Source organism: Melopsittacus undulatus, chromosome 4, assembly GCF_012275295.1.
Source record: "Melopsittacus undulatus isolate bMelUnd1 chromosome 4, bMelUnd1.mat.Z, whole genome shotgun sequence".
NCBI classification, from domain to species: Eukaryota; Metazoa; Chordata; class Aves; order Psittaciformes; family Psittaculidae; genus Melopsittacus; species Melopsittacus undulatus.
Window position 1 is genome coordinate 29,345,608 of NC_047530.1, and position 19,156 is coordinate 29,364,763.

Below are 19,156 nucleotides of genomic sequence, written 5' to 3' on the forward strand. Positions count from 1 at the left end.
GGTTGGATAGGAATGCGTTCTTCTGAAGCTGGTGAGAGATGTAGTATTAATCTTCATTAAATTCCAGAAAATGCTGGGGGTTGAGGAGGTTGAAGTAGCTCAGAGTTAATGGAGTTATTCACAATGTCAATAATCTGCACTGCTGTAATGTTCTCCATCAATATGGTAACCAGCAGTCACAACAGAAAACACAACTTTGAATGTGACATGTTGTAAGGAGAATGCCAAACCTCACTCTTAGTCAGACTGAATAAATGACAGCCAAAGCAAAACTGTTTAATGGGACATTTCTTTGCATAGAAGTCTAACACTTCAGAGGAAACACAAATCCTGAGGAATTTACAAAAGAAGTATAAAATTTCTTCTGACCAGCTGGGGTTTTGATTTCCTCTTGAAAGACTGGCACATCAAACACTTTACATTAGAAAACAGGTGTACTAAAACTGAGGTTTCTAACATCTAACTAACCCTATGTTACCCCTATAAGCTCTTTACTTAAGAAAACTGAAAGAAATGAGGCTGTGCACGGACTACTGAAAGCTCAAAGAACCGCAGCCCCTGTTGCATAACCTGTACCTACAGCAAACGTTACTGGACATTCTGGGGTGAGGGAATTAGTGCTTCATAGTGCTTCCAACAAAAGCATGGAGGAGATAAAAGGTAACTATTCTTCACTCTCTTTTAAACTAAATCATTATGGGTCATCAGATGAAACTAGAAGCAGCAAAGTCAAAGGAAACAAACGTAGGTCTTTATTCAATCGACTGCATGGTCAAACCTTAGAAATTTCTTACCACAATTTGCTGTGACACTAGAAGGCTGCTATTGGCCAGTGCTGGAGACAGGATGCTGAGCTACACATACCCTAGTTTGTATCCTCGAGCTTATAAATCAGAATGGGATGAAAATTTAAGAATCTGTATCTGGTGTGTGTTTGTTCATGGAATCATGTTTATCTACTGTTTTTATAATTTTTTATTATTATTCTTTGAAACGAAAGATAATACTTCAAGATCATTCAATATTTTCCTTGTCCTTTTAAAGAACTTTTTAGTTGTAATGCTGCCTATATTAAATCACTTCTTATTGTAGTACACAGGATCATATTTCACTGTATTAAGAGGTGCCTTCCAGTCACCTGACATAGCACTTCAAAGAATGGGAGTTTTCTATTTTTTCTGAGGAGCTCCAAGTTCCTCCCAAACTCTAGGAGATATGCCACCTGAATCTGGAATATATTTCTCAATTTATCTACGTTTCAGGATTTTCTTTTATGTAATTTAAATTCATTAGAGCATCTTTTTAAATTTAAAAGAATAGGTTCAAAATCAATAACCATATAATTTTTTTTTCTCTATGGTAATTTAGCAGATGCAATATTTTAAAATATGTCAGTTGAAAAACAGTTGTGGAAATAAACTTATTTTTCATTTATGCTTTTAAAAAACTGCCTTTCCTCTTTCATTTTATGCAGCACTTATTTTTGTTTTCCAGAACTACAATGCATACCTTTAAACTGACATTTGATCACTTTTTTCCCTTATATTTTTGCCCCTTCTTTAGGGTGGAAGGCAGATGTATGGCTTCTGCAACTACCAGGATGTACTCATGGTCTCTGTGCCGAGTTAAAAGTTTTAACTTCCTCATCTCTAGCTTTCAGATCATCTTGATTAGCTTCTCCTTTCTAAAGCCCCTTTCTCCAAAGTTTACAGTCAATTTTCAAAATAATGAGGATTCACATGTGAGTATTCTGAAAAGGATTTTGAGCTTAATTACATGCAATCAGTATTACTCAGAGGTTTAATGATACCATTATGTAGAACAGCCTTCTGTGTTTCTGCCAACAAATTTGAAAATCATTTCAAATTATTTTGAGGATTAGGATCTAAAAGTCAATTCTTTGTATTAACCAGAAATGCCATCTCTGTTAACTTATGTATTAAAGCAGTTCAGAAATTGAAATAAACTCCTATTTTTGTTTTAATAGATATTGGGGCTATCCTTTTCCTCATCCAAACCTGAGTAATGTAACAAATATTTTCATTGTTTGTCTTACATAGCTACGTACCTTTTTAACAATTAAACTTTTGACAGTGCTGCCTGGAATACTAGTTGTAACTACTGTAACTGAAGAAAAGACAAACAAATGAATTTTTAGCAAATAAATTAATAGTAACTGAAACAGGACTTAGGTTTAATTGAAGATGTAACCCTAGAATCAGTAATACATCTTCACTTATATGCTCTCTTTCAAGAAATGATCCATTTCCTGACAGAGTTGTACCACTTCTGTTAAGAGAATTATTAGGCTTAGATGCTTAGCATAACTTCTCCTTTCATGGTAAGACATAAGCGGATTTAGGCAGATGAAACTCTTGGCCAGAACAATTTCATACAAAAATGCTTTAAACAGCAAATTTACCTACCCAGTCTACTTTCCTGACAGTTACCAAGCACAAAATATTCAACTGCTGATTAAAAAAGCCCAACAAAACAACAACCAACCAAACACAGAGAACATATGTCAACTAGAAACCAAAACTAATACTGTACTAAAACCTCACACAAAACCTGTTTCATGACTGTCTTTCAAAGGGAGTTCTTCCTTAAATTCATTTTGTGCTTTCCAAAATTTGATCCTCTTTTTCCCCTGCTGGGCAACTGTTTGCTGTGGAGTGATTAAGGGAAACATTTTGTATCATTGGGCTTTGCAACATTTGTACTTTGAAAGTAACACCTATTTTTGGTACAATTCGATGACCATCAGGAAGCACCAGACACCTCCAACTTTAGCCCCATGGGAACGACATTTTTCATAACCAGCTCCCCTTCAGAAAGTAAATCAAGTACCTCAGTACTGTAAAGCAGTTACATCCTGGAAGTAAGCAGCTACAGCACTCGTTTACTTCTCTCTCTCTTTTCCACTCAGTGTCTTTACACAGAGCACTTCAATTTCACCTCAGCCCTCAAACCAGCTTGGCACACCACCTCTTTTAGAACAAGAAAGGAAATGTTGTGACACTTTTTCTTAAATGAAGTTCAATAATATCATTCCATGTGGATATTTCCCACAACATTTTTTCCTCCCTGTCTTCACAATTAGGAATGGCAAGTAAATACACATATTTTTGAACAGTTGTGTTGTGGGGTAGAGCAGGGACATCTATCTTTAGAACTCTGTTATTCCATGTTCCAAAACTTGCAGCATACACTCAGCCCAAACACTGAACTGTTGGTTGATTGACCTGTCAGGTTGCTCTTATTATATACATGAATACAAAAATGCAACTTAAAAATAAAAATACATTTACACTACGAAGGGAAAGTGGCTCTGCATCACCCCATAGTATTAACTCCTTTTTTACATAAAATATTTTTCCTTTTCATTGGAGAGGTAATTTATTGAATGCACATCATACAAACAGTATTTTTTTAGTGTCATAGCACACACATAAGTGAATATTTAAAATGCAAATAATGTTTTCAGTCAGTTAAATTACACTCAGAGCTGTGCTTCCAGAACAGTTTACATAACAAGGGTGGTTTACTTCTTCAAACTATAAAGGAATATTTTGCAGACCATTCTGTACTCCCTGTGAGTCTGTAGCCCATCACTGCTGTATTTTCACATGCCTGCTTTGGCTGCAGGCTCAAGCCAAATTTCCTCCCTCATCTGACTCTGTGACTGTGTGTGTTAGTGATTTAAATGGGACAAAGGCAGAATTTGAGTGTTGGCACATGACTATTCATAACTCTGACTGCTGGCGTGCTTTGCAGAATGGTTGGGCCTCTGACTAGTACTCTCCCAGGCAACATCTTTGTAAAAGCTGGGGGCTAGCATAACTCAGTAACACACTGCAATCCGTATAAATCTAGTAGGCAATATGGAAAAGGACACCTTGTTTTGAAGGGGAAAGAATTTAGCTGTCTACATGCAAGTAATGCCATGCTATGTCATGTCACTTGCACTGACACCTAAAGAACAAGTCCTAATCTTTATTTTCTGGTACAGATTTAGCCTGTATGTTTCCACCTACCTGTAAATCCTACCTACCCTTAAGGCTGACAAAACTGTATCCTTCTACAACCATCCACAAAGCCACGTGATACTGCTTCAAAGACAAAGGTGACAGAGGTAATGAAACTAGCCTAGAACATTCCACTGAAGGTAGGTCTACTCTTAAATCAAGCAATCAAATTTAATTCTCAATTGCTCCAAAAAGTTCAGTTTAAACGAAAGCTTGAGCATAGTCCTGTACTAATGGATTACTGACAGGAAGTTTAGCATTTCAGTGCAAGTATAGCTCTTTTGTCTGTCAAAAGGTGGGATTCTTTCCAAGCATTCAGTAGGATTGCTTTGCTGTTTTCTGGATATGACACCCACTGCAGAAGCTATTTTAACACTGAAGAGATGACCATGCTGCTCAGTTACTCTTTCCAAGATGCAACAAAATCAGTGGGTCCCTCAGTGTTGACAATGAACTTCTAGTTCATGCAACCGTACTTTCCACGCCCAGTCACAATTTAAACTAAAATATACAGGGTAGCCACCATCTTGCTATATGCATAGTCAGCAGCTACCACAACGGATCACTGACCTTGGTTTGATGTTTTAGGGTTATAGCTGTTTTAGCTGAAATTTAAATGAAGAGGTTTCAGCATAAGACAAATAAGCATATAAAGTCTGTCAAGCTATGAACATCTGGAACCAAAACAATTAGCAAGGACTGTGTAATCATTGCCAGCTCCACTCACACTGAGTGCTAGTAAGGAACATAGTGGAATCAAATTTCAGTTTCTCTCTTCTAAAGCTGCCAGGGACAATTAGTCCAAAGTGGAGGCTAAAAAAGAGTCACTGGATGAAATACAGTATCAGTCTCTTTACAATGTAACATCTGGGACACAGAATAATAAAAAAGTTGTAAAGTAAAACTGCTGCTTCCCAAAGTGTGTACAAAGGAGCCGTTAGTTACAAAGATGTAAATATTTAACAATGAACTTTTATCACCTTCATATTTTCATTATTTTCCCTTTTGTATTTTAATATTATGCTGATGTAACATTTACTATCTCTGTAATAGACAGGCTTATAAAATCAAGGGACAAAAGCTTGGCAATCAATTATTTTTCAGTTTGAAAACATCTCTAATCAGACTTTCAGTATTTAGTCTTGACATAATACTGTCAGAAAGGCTTGGATGAACATTTCCAGTGAATTTATGTGTGTACCATATGCTACAGGGAGATACTTCAACAGAATACTTGCACTGCTTAGGGGAAAACATCTTCAAAAGTTTTACTGAGAATACTCTGAAACCCTTGGAAAACACTTTATGTGTGAATAAGACCAACCCTCAAAACACCCTAAACCCAATTCTCTAATAGAAAGCTCTTATCAACTTTAAATAGTTCAATCTAATCTCTCTACAGGAAACTATTGAAATGTGTGTGTATATATATATATGTACATGTTACACATATGTGTGTACAAGCACACACACAAATACATAATGCTGTAATGTAAAAGATTAACAGAAGACATTTTATTTCATGTTTGACGTATGAGAAGCAGACTTAGCGTGAATGCAGCTGTTGTATGTGACACAGCATTGCAAATTAGTACCTTGCTATACAGTATCAAAAGATAGGAAGAAACATCATTCAAAAGCAACAAATCAGAAATTACTGTAAATTAAGAGATTGAGAGAAGTGACTTGTGTGATTTCTTAAGGAAATGTGGACTGCTTTAGACATGTCAGATTGTTTCCAAAACATAGGAGTCTGAGAGGCTTAACTGAGACGATTCAAAATACATCTTCCTTAAAAACGAAATCAAAACACGCTGTGAGGATAGTGTGCTCCACGCAGCTAATGGGACCAAAGGGAAATGCCTAAGCAGTGCAACTTGAGTCAGGTATGTGGACACAGTTGCCCAGCGCTTTCTCCCACTCCCACCCCACAACACACCAAAGCAGAAACCCCCAGACTAGCACGTCCTGCGCCAACATAACCAACCAAGCCTCTCTCTGCTTCGTGACCTTTCAGCTGTCATAAAAATTAGTTTATCTTCCAGTAAATTCAGACCCTCCACCCTCCCAAGGCGACGGCCGCGCTCACCGCCCGAAGGCCAGGCCGCGGATGCTACTTGCTCCCCCAGCCCCAGCCGCCGGGCCTTCCCCGGTCCCTGCGAAGGCCGCAGGACGCGCCAGGGGCGACGCAGCGGGTCTCTTTCCCCCCAGCCCTCTCAGCGCGGCTCAGTCTGAGACCTGTGCTCACCCTCCGTCCCAGGCCCCGCCGCCCACATCCCCATTCTATGTGACCCTGGAGCTTGCGAGAGCTGAACACTAACAACACAGCCGCGGCGCTGCCCCCGCTGCCAAGCTCTGGCCTAAAGACGGACATACCGACGTGCCGCATTGACAGCGTCAGCTCTCCAGCTGCCCCAGCTCAGGGAGGCGGCCGAGCCGAGCCGCACGGACAGGCCACCGCTGTGGGGCTGCACACACCTCCCGCGCCGCACGGGAAGGCGGAGGCTCAGCGGAAACAGCACGCACACTCCCCAACCCCTTTGGCTGTGCCTCACTCCTCCCGGCCCCGTCGCATCCCTCTGCGAGGGACTATCCTGCTCCCCCATCCAGCCGCCACCGCCACCGCCACCGCCGCCGCCGCGTCCTCTCGCGCCAGGCTACAGCTCTGCTCAACAACTCCCTAGTGCTACTGGGCGTGAGAATACCCACACCTGCTTCCTACCCCCGTAGGACGGAGCCAGCCCCTAACCCGACGACAGGGAACCATCGCCACTCCCTCAAGATGACTGCCAGCACAATGCTCAACCAGCTCCCTCCTTTTTCTCTAGGCAACCCAGCGCCCGCCCCCACGCGGGGGGGTGGGAGAGGCGGGCGGGAATGTTTACAAACAAGGTGAGGGAGTAGAGGAATTAGGAGGGGAGCTGGAGGGCTGGAGCCAGCGGTTAGCGCAGCCGCTGAGCCAATGGGGGAGAGCGCAGCTCGGCGGAAGGGCGGGGGAGGGACGTGCAACGTTTCTCTGCCCAACAGCCGCTGGGGTTCGCGGGCGCTCGCTCGCCCAATGAGCGCTCGGCATGGTGAGGGAGGGGGTGCGAGAGCCCGAGTAGGAGCTGCTCCTCCTGGCGCCCCCTCCTCCAGCCTCGCGCAGCCTATCCCAGCTGGGCCGCGCTGGGCTCGGCCGGGCGCCGAGCGGCTCCGCTCCCGCCTGTTGGGCGGGGAGGGCGGCCGGAGCAAGGGGGAGGGGAGCCGCAAGGACATGGGCTGGCTCTGAGGGCCGGGGAAGGGAAGCCGACGTGCGTGTGCCTCCCTGTATTTTAATAAGTGTTTGTTGTCGGGTGGTGTGGGTTTTATTTTTTTCCCTTCAAGGCGGAGGGGAGAACAGCCGCCCCCAGCCCCAGGCGCCTGCATGGCCCCTCTCCCCCAGAGCGCCCCTGGAAAATAAAGCCCGCCTCGGGCCAGGTGACATACCCCCGCCTCCGCGCTCAGACACACACACGGGGAGCGGCACGGGCGCGGGAGCGCCCGCCTGCGAGACCATGGAGGGACCCTCGGGCCCGGCGGAGGAGGGGGAGCTGCCGCTCCTCACCGTCAAGCACGAGCTGAGGAACGGTGAGCGGGGCGGGCCGGGGTGGCTGCGGGAGGTCATGGCGGAGGAGGGGGGTGCGCCAAGGGGAGCGCTCCCGCCTGAGGGGAGGGCTGCGGGGGGCTGCCGGGGGGGGTCCGGCCGCCGGGACTTGGGGAAGAAGTGCCGAGGTAGGAGGTTGAAGATAGTTGATCGGGGCCAGTAGGCAAATCTCGGTGAGGAGAAAACCTAGAGGATGAACTGAAAGACATGGGCAGGGGTGTCTGAGATGCGGGCAGGGAGTCTCTTATTTCTAATAAAAGTATTTCAGTTGGACTTGTAAGTATTTGGATCCCTTGTCCCACTTCCCGAGTGGTATTTGACGCTTTTGAAGGAGATGAGTGTTAACCCAGTTCTTTCTTTTTTACCCCCCCCCCCTTTTATTTATTTTTATTTTTAATTTGTGTGTTTGACTTTTATGGCTATGTCAGTAGGGGGGGGGAGGGCTGTTTGTTAGAGTCTTAAATGATGTCGTTTTCTGTGACAGCTTTTCTCTGACCTCGGTGAAATACCGGAATTGTAGGGAGTGGAATGTGCCAACATGTAACTGCAGAGTTAGCTGGCTTTTCAGCCTATTAATCTTCTTGTAGCCCAGTCGTTACTTGAAGACCCTCTGGAGTGGTAGTTCAACACATGAAATGTATATGATGTTTCAAGATAACAGCAGAAATACTCTGTTGCAGGTTGTTGTGTTGGGGAAGATCTTTATATGTTTTTAATAGGTACTCTGTGCTTCTTAGAAGTTTCCAGGCAACTTGAATACTGCACTAAATCTAAATTTTACTTTTAATTTAGAAATGCATGTAAAATATAATCAGGATGTATGTTCTCTGTATTTGTTAAAAACGGAGGTGCTGTTAACTCATGCCCCTTATTCCTTTTCTCTAATCTTTTTTCTCCATGAAGAAGTAAAAGTAAATGCTGTTCGTGATGCTGTTCATCTTAAAAGTTTGTGAGAACCGGCCCCCGGATTAGTGTAGTTGACATTGGCTAATGGGCCGATAGGGAAGTCAAGTGCTGGGTCTCTTCTGTCCCGTTGAGCCTTCTGTCCCCCTGCCACTCGGGGCTCGGCGGAGGTGCCCCAGCGGAACATAGCTATCACTGCAGCTTAAAAATAAACAAAAAAAAAAGAAAAAAAAAAAGCGGTCTTCCTGATAGCTACGCAGAAACTAAAGGGACTGTAGTTTCCTTCTTTCAAGAAGCAGCAGAAGACTCGTGGAAAACATACTTTTCTTGTTGGGTGTTGCTAAATTTTAGTGTGCATCATTAAAAAAGGGTAAGGGGAAAGGAAATGGAACACATTTATTCGATATGTTTACCTAGTTATGTCTAGATTTCTTTTTATAAAAGTTAGGACAGCATATATCCCTGGGGGATTGTTATTTAAAGATAGTTTGAGGAATACACACACACACACCAACTAGAGAAAGAGCTGTCTAATCTAACGTAATAAACATTTTTCATTTTGATCCTGGTCTTAAAGCTTAAGATTGACACATTTCAGAATTCTCAGTCTTGCTCGTGTCTTTTCAAGCTTCTGAAATTCAATCAAATAGGTTAAAGTTGCTTTTCCCTTTCTGTTTCTCTTGTCCTTATTAAATATTTAAAAAACTCTGCTTTCTGAAAAATGCTTTCTAGCAATGGCTTGTCTATTTCTGGACCATTAGGGTGGAGGAGGGAGCTGCTCTGTCATGTACTCCTGGGAGACTCCTACTCCTGAAGATGTCAATAGTGTCATTGCTATGCAAGACGTATCAAGATACTGTTTCAGAACTTGTCTCTACACAATACACAGAGATACAATAGTTTAGGGAGAAAAACTGCAGTCAGCTTCTGCTGATACAGAAATATATAAATAATCTATAGGATACTTTAGATATTTTTCTTAGAGGTTTTTTTTTTGTACTGGGTCTGGCTGTGTGGTTGCTTACCTGCTAGCTGTGGTCAATCCACCACAGTGTTACTGTGCAGCACTTTTGCCTTATTTTGGAAAGAAGGGTGGGGGACATGCAAAAGCCAGACGATCTTAGTTTTTCTTAAATGCTGAGGTTGTATCCTTTCAATGTGTGATTTGTCTAGATTCTAGTGTTCCCCTCCTCTCCGTGTTCTTTGATGGTGCTAGCTCTGTGACTAATTGCCTGATTTAGAATTACATATCGAAAGTAGCTGTCAGTTGACAGATGAAAAAGAGGTCAGTCTCCACAGTGCTTTGAAAGAATGTACTATTGTGGCAGAAAATAGTGGCTTCTTTGAGAAGAGAGTGTCTCATTTTCATAGTGTGAAAGTTGTTGCTTGAACCTCTTGATAACAAACTCAAGGTACAAAAAATCATATATTCAAATCATTTAGTTAATGCAGGTGAACCTGCACTTATACTTCACATTTGCAATTACTTAGGTCTTGGAATTACTCTAAAAATACTAAATAAGTTAGACACAGGCATTGATTACTGTCAAGTAGATGAACATACTATAAAACTTGAATTTAAGATGAAATGAGCGTTTTTAAGAATGAAACAGATGATTGTTGTTACCTTCAAACAAGTATTGCGGCATATGAAAATGCAGTTAGAGCATATGCAGTGCAGTGCTATTTCTACACAGCTCAGAGCTGATCGTTAACCCTGTCATACCATGGTTTGACTTCTTTTAAACTTTGAAATTACAGTGCTGGCTTTGATATGTAGGGTAAATCTTTGTTTTGCCTCTCTATCTGGTATTCTTTGGGCCGTGAAAGTCCCGTGTTGCATGACCAGAAAGCAATTAATGCAAAAACATCATTTCATAGGCATGCAGATTGGGCCTGTGATAGGGAAGGAGCTGTGGTGCATAACACTTAAGTGTCTCTGTGAGATGCCATTTGATTTGCTGTATTATAGATACTAGACATTGCTCTGAGTGTGTGTGTGTATATATATATATATTTTATTTTCATGATGCAAAAAATAAGAATGTCCCCTTGCTGCTGGGGAAGCTGTAATGTATGCATGTGCTTCAATGATTGTTGCTTCAGTTGATTATTTTGCAGATTAGACACAGCAGTGATTTCCAGGACACGTTTCAGTTAAGAATGATTTTCTCCTAATATATATATACTTAAATATATATATATATAGCAACTTCCCCCTGTTCCCCCTTCTCCTGGCACACAAACCATTTCTTCCTCAGAAGAAACCTTGTAATTCAGCCACTTTAGAAGAGTCATCATCTTTTCTCACTTTGGGAGGGAAATGAGTTTTTGGGGAAAGTGGAATCATCTTCTGTTTTCAGGAAGCAGAAGAAAAAAATATCCCAAAGATCAAATGGTAGGAAGTGGCGACTGCTTCTCACTGAAGCTCTCCAGTGAAAATACTAAGAAAAAGAAATTTTCTGTGGCATCTATTTCTGGAACCTTGTAAAGGAAAAAGGTTTTTTTTTGAAGGCTAACCTTAGAGTTTGTATAACTTCTTTTTGGAGACCTAAGAAGTTTCATATTATTTACAGTGAAAAAAGTATGTCATAGCCTCTTCACATTTTCTATTTACTGGTAATGATGTGGAATGGAACAATGGTAAATATAAAGCCTATTAGAGTTTTTGTGTGATAGGGAGGGATATGGGCAGAGAAGGAAAAAACTGTGATGCAGGCAGGTAAGACCATTAAGAATGAGATTTTGTCCCACCTTCTCTTGATTTCTGTCCTAGTTCTTGTTTTTGGGGAAAAGAAATAAAATGAGGATGAAAGGATCCTTAAACTTCAGTTATGTGACTTGTCTCAGGTATGCACACTACCTGCTTTGCCCAGTGAGAGGCAGAGAGAAGCAGAACTGGGATCTCGAAGGGAATTTTCAAGACATTCCATGAATGAATGGGTGATAGGCTGTATGTATATATATGTATATATACATGCAGAAAAGCATGTACAGCCCAGAAATCAATGTAGCAATGGGCTGCAAGGCTTCAGAGACAGAAGAATTTGGAACGTCCACTTGAGTCAAATATTGAACGTGTAATTCAGTATGAAAACATAAAAGGCTTCAGACCATAAATACATAGAGTATTTGAAGGGTTTAATATTGAAAATTTTTATTTTCTCCTTCTTGAATGAGAACTTAAACTAGAGTAGATTTATTTGTAAACTAAGTTTGTGTTATATCATAAGGCATTGTGAAAATTCTGATGGCTAAAAAACATGATGAATCATGCATTAAGTAGTCAGCCTTCACTATGGAGCTATATCTGACACCTCTACAGTACTCTATTTTTTATTTTTAAAAGGAAATGTTCTTATGAAAATTTAAAGATTTTAAAAGACTTTTAAAATAATACTTTGTGTGAGGCTTTTTTTTTAAATTTGACTGTATTCTGGATATTTTTTAGAGATAAGGAGATATTAATAGTTGACTTTATTAAAAACTTCGTCTGCTTTTACTTCTACTTTTCTCTTTTCACTACTAAAATACATGTGCTCCCATTGTTGTGGGAAGTATGAAAAGTGTTTTAAGAGACTAAGTTTATGAATCATCCTTATTATGACTTAAATCTCTAGTTTTCACTCTTTACGGAATCAATTCTTCTTAAAAATGTTTTGTACTGTAAGAATTTCTTGTTAGTATCTTCTGGTAACTTTGATTATGATACACTTCGGTTATCAAGGAAAAGAATGACTATCGATCTGTTGTGCGGGGTTTTTTGTTTGTTTTTTTTTCAGGCTTTGGAGTCTAACAAATCTGTTAATATGATTTGTAAAAGGACCTGGTACCATTGCTTATTTTGCTGTCATTGCTTCAGTGATATAAAATGTCTAATGTAAATGAGGACTAGTAGTCACAGTAGCTGTTGTCAGCCTGTTGTTTAGCTTTGTTCCAATGTATTCTAAATGTGATGGTTTAAAAGCTCATGCTGGATTCCACAAAAGTTAGGAGGCTCATGTGCTGCTTTAATATACTTCAGGATTTTATTCAGGAGGCAATTCAGAGAACACTTGCCAGAATTCTTTGAACATAAGAGGAAGACTGGTTATCTGAGGGTGTGATTTGCAGCTATATTCTTTATATAAATATTTGCTGGATCCCCTTATTGCTTGTCATCATCTGATATCTTATGGTAAACATTCTTCCTTTCATGTGGATGTGCTCTTTCCCCCGCTCTCTGCCTCCCCCCCCCATTGTACAATCCTAATGATGTGGTGCAAGCTCTGCTTCTGAGTCATTCTATAGATAGGCAGATGACCTGGTTTACAGAGGACTCCTATTACACATGGTCACTTTATTTTTTTTTGTGTGTTTTGTGATCTATTGTGACTGTTTCCTCTTCCCATTTTTTGTTGATGTAAAAATATTTAATGCTTGCTTAGATAGATGAAGCTTTACCTGAGAGAGGATAATTCTGAAGATAATTCTTAAGTTTCACAGTTAATATCTGCGTAGACTAATATGTAAATACCTTCCGTCAACATTTAAATTGTCAGTTGCTCTTGTTTTGATGATAATCTACATTCTGTTTTTTTAACACTGTTTCCAAAGTGTCTGTGACTGAATAAAGTGTATTTTTGAAGTTTTGTACTGATTTCTAATCATAGAGAAGACCAGAGTTGATTTATATATATATATATTCTTTTTTAGGTATAACTTGTTGTTGAAAAGCTGTGCAAAATTGTTAGATATCTGTTATTTTGATCTGACTGATTTAACTCTGTTCAGCATTAGATTATCTATACCAGCTTTACTCATTATTATCTTGCCCAATTACATTTTGGTTTTTTTTTGACAATGATGTGATGTATAGTGTTACCGCACATTAAGCTTCTAGCTAACCATGGAGGTGCTTCTAGGTTGAATCTTGGTTAACTCATAGTGATGCATCTCACAGCAATGATAAACCTTATAGCAAAATTGCCTCTGTAATAGCAAAAGGGCCACTGCCAGTGAATGCAAATGAATCTTAATATGAAGCATTTTCCAGTTCAGACTATTATAAGTATGGATTGTTAATCTCTGATGTCTGCAGTTTTATCTTTATTTCAGCTTCTGATGTGTAAATGATAAATTTGGTAGGATAGTTTTCTGCAGCTTCCTTCAGTTTTCATAATGGTAATGATAGTTTCCTGTCATGTTCCTTTCAACATCTCACGCTTCCATATTTCTACATAATGTATTCCACTTAGCTGATACTTCAGAGGTCTTTGTCATCTTTGGCTATGTAAAGTTTTGGCTTCCAAGCCTTTTAGAATGGGATCAGCAGCTTTGTGAGATCTTGAATATTTTTTCAGTTCATATGGTTGTCCTCTTAAGCATCTAATATTATACAGAATGAACAGTTGTCACCCCGGTTACTTAGTTGTGATCCTAAGGGTTCAGAGCAACATGAATTACATTTTCTCTTCTTTGGTGCGAGTTCAGAACTGTGCATGTTTTATTTTTGCTCTGAATTCTTCATTTGACATAAGAAAAATGCAGGTAGTCCTTGAGATTATATGCTTTTTAAATTTCCTTTTAAGTTTGTGAGATAGATCCCTGACTATCTGATTAAACTGTACTTGTTCAGTGACATGACAATTACTAGTTTGTGATGTACTGTCAGATTTCAAGGACTGGAATGTTTTTCAATTCCCTTCACAAATAATGCTCAGTTGGTGTAACCAGTTACAATCAAAGTATAACTTTATATATAGCAGAAAATTAGTATAACATCTTAGATGCATTTTCTTCAGTGTCTAGCAACAGTTGTGTGGTTTCTGTTAGAGGGTGGCTTTGTATTTGTGTCCTGTTGTAATCAACCTGCCCCCCTCTCAAAAGGAATGTGCCAGTTTTGCTTAATTTCAAGGGGAAACACCTACTCCTCACTCTGAGTAAGGGATAAGCTCAAGTCTGTGTTCATATGACTTTGAAAACAGCATCTATATTTTGTTGAAGTAACTTAAAATAGGCATGTTAAGAGAGTGAAGATGGGCCATTCTCTGAAGTAATGGGTTAGAATGAAGTTGATGTTGGTACCAGGCACTGAACACCTTGTAGTTTGAAATGGTACAGAATGTCTGCCGTCCTGTTTTCCTTCTGTCCTGTTTCACTTCTAACTTTCTCTGTTCTCCTTTAAGTTATCTGAGGTTTATTGTTCTGCTCAGTAATACAGCAGAGCTGGTTTGATGTTGCAGTGAATAGTAGTCAAGTCACAGCTTTCAGGCAGAGCTCGTCTTTGAAGGTTGCTTGATCTAGTTCAGTAGAGGAAGCTCTAGTTGTTCTTGTCTGCTTCAAAAACCTGTATGCAATGGAGTCCAGAAACAGGACACAGCACATCTTAATTTGAAAACACCTACTGTTGAAATACTGTTTCTTAATATCATAAAAGTACAATTAAAAGCTAATAGAGTAATTACACAGTATCAGCTTCCACAGTTCTTAGTTCACAGCTGGCCATCTCAAAGTTCAGATACAGTGCAGGCAACAGTCATGTCTCTTACGTCATCTGGAGATTCTCCATCAGGCAGAAATACTTTGTTCTGATTCCCAGAATTAAGCAGGCTATCCTGCTTCCAGAGGCTAAGAACAGCAACACTTATCTTCATGCTCTGGTGTCTCTGCATGTGAAGGTTTGTCTTTGCAATAGGAATATTTCTAGGTATTTGCTTCCTGTTTTGCTTTTGTCTGTAGTGGAATAGTTCCACCATTTCCTCTTTGTCTTTATGGATGTTGTGATGTCTTGGCCATCCCCTTCAGTCTTTGTTTTGGGTTGATCAGTTGTGTGTCACTGTTGCCTTCACCTGCATACTCTCCTTACTGTGTTGGTCCAGTGCTGATTGCTATGAATTAGAGCAGAATATGAGTAAGTAGAAATCTTTTCTAATAGTGCGTATCTGCAGTTAGCGTGTTTCCTAGAGGGTCCCATCACCTTACTGTTTGGGTTTTTTTTTCTTTTTTTCCACGATGTACCACCATCCTTTATACTGCTGTGTCATTTATAGCTTCAGATTGTTTGTGGAATAACTCTTGTCCTGTTGACACTTGGGCAGTACTTTCCTCCTGTCCAAGCTTAGTTCCCTTCATCGGTACTCTTCAGCTTATGTATCAACAGACTTAGAAAAAAAAGGGTCAGGAAGAAGTACATTTTCTGTTTCCAGAATTACTTTCCTTGTGCTCAATTCTTTATCTAAGACCTTTCCCAAAGCTGCTGTTTCTGAGTGGCATCTTTGTGTACACTGAAATGTTATACTATTTGCTAGAAATATTGCGGGCTAGATGACAGAGTGTAGATCCTGTTGCACTCTTAACAGATAGGTCTGTGCAACCTGCATGAAGGCAACAATTTTTGATCAGGTTCTGATCACAGTCCTTTCACTCTTCTGTCAGCACAATCTTTTAAAGCCCGTCTAACTGGGTACAGTTTCTCAGAATTGCAGAAATCATTTCTTGTGAAAGGTCCTCTGGCAGTGGTCATTTAGGTTTTGGCAAATGACTGGTGAATAAACTGATCCTTTGGGATTTATGCTTCTGAAAGGTAGTTGAAGGAAATGTTGGCATGACAACTGTAATTCTGGAGAATCTGCATCTCATCTCAACTACCATGTCAGAAAGTGCTGCACCTGGTTTCAGCAGATGAAGACAAAGAACTACTCTACCAGTGTCATTGGAAAACACATGGCACAGGCACAAGGTCTACAGCTTTCGTTTCTCAGGGCATGCTTCAGAGATGGACTGAATGCAGAACTCAGGCTGTGGAAGAAGCCATTGCCAGTCATGGCAATGTTGGGAGAAGCACTTTCAAGAAATTGTTAATCTCTTCTTGTAGCTTTGAATTTTTTTTTTTTTTTACCCTACTTCTTGCTTCATAAGGAGTGATTCTGAGAGTTTGTAAAATGTCCTATCATCCCTCTGTGTGTTATGCAGCACTTCTTAGCTATTTGATTTGTGTGGTGGATTTTTTCCTCAGTATAATGCAAAAAGAATGAAGTGGGGCATATTTTATAGTGTTTATATGCTGATTTGTGATGTAGTTTCTCTTTTTACTATGAAAATAATATTACAATAACCTTGAAGACTTCTTTTTTTTATGATAAGGTAGTTAAACATCCTAAATGGAAGTAAAAATAGCATTAACTGGATAGTGCAGAATTAGAGTTCACGTTAAAAGAAGTACATAGAATTCAAACTAGGTATCATCAGGTTTTTACTGTGTAACCTCATAAAAATGAGAAAGATTTTACTAATGTTATTGAATGCAGAATGCAAGTTAAATTGAGTTTGTGGTACAGTTTAGATTAATGGATTAGGTTTAGGACTTGATATCTCTTTAGGATTATAGCCAGCACTACAAATCTTCAGCATGTTAATGGAGATGCAGTGTTTCTCTGTGTTCCACTCCCTCAATCTTCCTATTCAGTGCCAAGAATATGGAAGGATTAAATGACTGTTTTGCTTTTTAGAAGGGTGTTCAATTGAAAAGCCTTCTGCTGACAGCTCTTAAAGGATGTGAGATGGTAAAACCTTTCTGTAGTACTCCGTAATAGAAGATGGAAATTGGTGATTTCTCAGTGAAAGTTTTCTTCCCACTCTGAGTTCAGCACTTACTCAGCTAACATCCAGAGAAGTTCTATGTCCTGTATCTTTTCAGTGGCATCTACTGCTTCATTAAAACTGTGGACACTCTAGTCTGATCCCTTTAGGTAGTCTCTGACTCATGCTGTCCTTGGCAGGAAAGACACAGTTTTGAAACTGTATACATTCAGTATCATTCTCAGTACTTGTTAAGAAGAGTAATATGTAATATTAAATTGCTTCAAGACAGACTGCTTTCTGACTCTGACAGGACATACTGTAATTATATAGACACTAACTTAGTCTAGATTTGTCTTACCTGCTATTAATCCTTTCTTGGCACATGAGTACATCTTCTTTACTGCTGACTTCAGCAAGGACTGTGATGTAGCACTAGCAACAGTAATTGTTCTGTTTGCAGTCAAAATAATACAGCAAGCTTTAGCTCAACTTGTATGTGGCATATTGCCTCGTTGAATAGTTAATGATTCTGGTACTGTCTTACCTGATACAAGTTATTAAAATGGAACTGATCACAAAAAAATCATTGTCCTGTACTTCTATTTGTACAGGAAAAAAATCCTGAAAGCTCTCTTAGACTTTTTAATCTTCCAGGAAGTTGAAATGGTCTCTTTGCACTTATACCAAGTTTGATTAATGTCTTTTAAAGATGAATGGCAAGAATTGTAAATAATATTTTAAATGAGATTTTGTTAGTGCCTTATATGAGAGCACTGATGTTTGCCTCTCCTAATTAGATGCATTCTGTGTATGTGTGCAGATTCCTAGGATTGTTGGAATAAACCATCTATTTGTTTTTTCATTTATGTAGGTTTTTTTTTTTTATACTTGTATACCCTTTGCAGAGGGATGTCTTTCTGAAGCTTTAAGTTTCTGTTTGAGTTGGGTTACTGCAGTTCTGTGAGTGGAGACTGACTATACATTTTGGTAATTCAGAAAGCACACTGTCTTGATAAAGTTTCTTAGAAATGTCAAACCACATGAGAATTTCTGTTGGACGGAGTAAGCTAATTTCAGCATCTCCTGTCAAAGAGCTTTCCTTTTTTGGTTAAGACATCATTGTATTTTAAATCTGTGGTGCTGCTACTGAAAGCTTTTTTGCATTTTCCTAAGACTCTCTCTCCCTTCCCTCCCCTCTGCCTTTAGACATAAAGTGTAGATTGAAGTTGCTCTTTGTGAGGCATTCTTTTAGCAACCATGCCCGCTTATGCAGCTTTTGCTGCTTGATGCTGAATCTTTAATTATGCCAGAAAAACTGCTTATACAGCTGCTCAATAAAGTGGATCAGGGAGCTGAGCTTGGTTAAGAATAATCAAACCTGGTTATTTTTTTACCTTACAGCTTTTAACCTGGGTCACTTCAATGAACAGCTTTGCTGAAAGGCCTGCAGTCATATTGATGCAGATAGTGGATAATATTATGATAGGAATGAAAGATGGAAAAAAAACAGGGACTGCTTAAGGCTTTCTTTTAGCAGCTTATAAAATGAAAAAAACCCACAAAACAACAAACCCAACCAACCAACAAATAACAAACCTATGCCCCCCCAATTCCTTTTAAAAAGAGGGCTCTTAACTTCCCTGCTTGTAAAAGTGTCTCTTAGACAAAAACAAAACAAAAACAACAACTCAGTCTCAGTGCTGTAGATTTGTATAAACAGAAACTTCTCCTCCTAAACTCCCCAACAAATGGAACAACTTTTTAGCAGGTTAGATTTTAGCAAATGTCTTTGTTATGTAGACTCAGGATCATTCCTACTCAATGTTGAATGTATAAACAGTTATTGGAACTCTGCTTACGTCATCTCAAGCACCATATAATTCTGTAACATGGGAGTATTCAGGGTGCTAGGGCTAAGGGATGACCAGATTATTGTCTATAACTGTGATTAGAGATTACAGACAAGGTGAAACTAGAGTCTTCAGAGGTGTCTAGTGTTGGGACAGTGTATACAAGCTAGATGGGCTTCAGTGATTATTCT

At 39.8% G+C, this 19,156-nt stretch overlaps 2 protein-coding genes across 5 annotated transcripts in view; one reads left to right on the plus strand and one right to left on the minus strand.

The window, feature by feature from the left end:
• Positions 1 to 6,550, minus strand: part of DGLUCY (D-glutamate cyclase) — a 53,339-nt gene extending 46,789 nt beyond the window's left edge. For all 4 annotated transcript variants that reach the window (XM_005149504.4, XM_031049479.2, XM_031049477.2 and 1 more), the window contains exon 1: positions 6,405 to 6,550. The gene's annotated coding sequence lies outside the window, so the exon portion shown is untranslated. The remainder of the gene's footprint in view (positions 1 to 6,404) is intronic.
• A 711-nt stretch (positions 6,551 to 7,261) lies between these two features.
• Positions 7,262 to 19,156, plus strand: part of RPS6KA5 (ribosomal protein S6 kinase A5) — a 79,764-nt gene continuing 67,869 nt past the window's right edge. Inside the window, exon 1 of the mRNA XM_034062046.1 lies at positions 7,262 to 7,634. Within this exon, the coding sequence (XP_033917937.1) occupies positions 7,562 to 7,634 (73 nt within the window). The 5' untranslated portion in view covers positions 7,262 to 7,561. The remainder of the gene's footprint in view (positions 7,635 to 19,156) is intronic.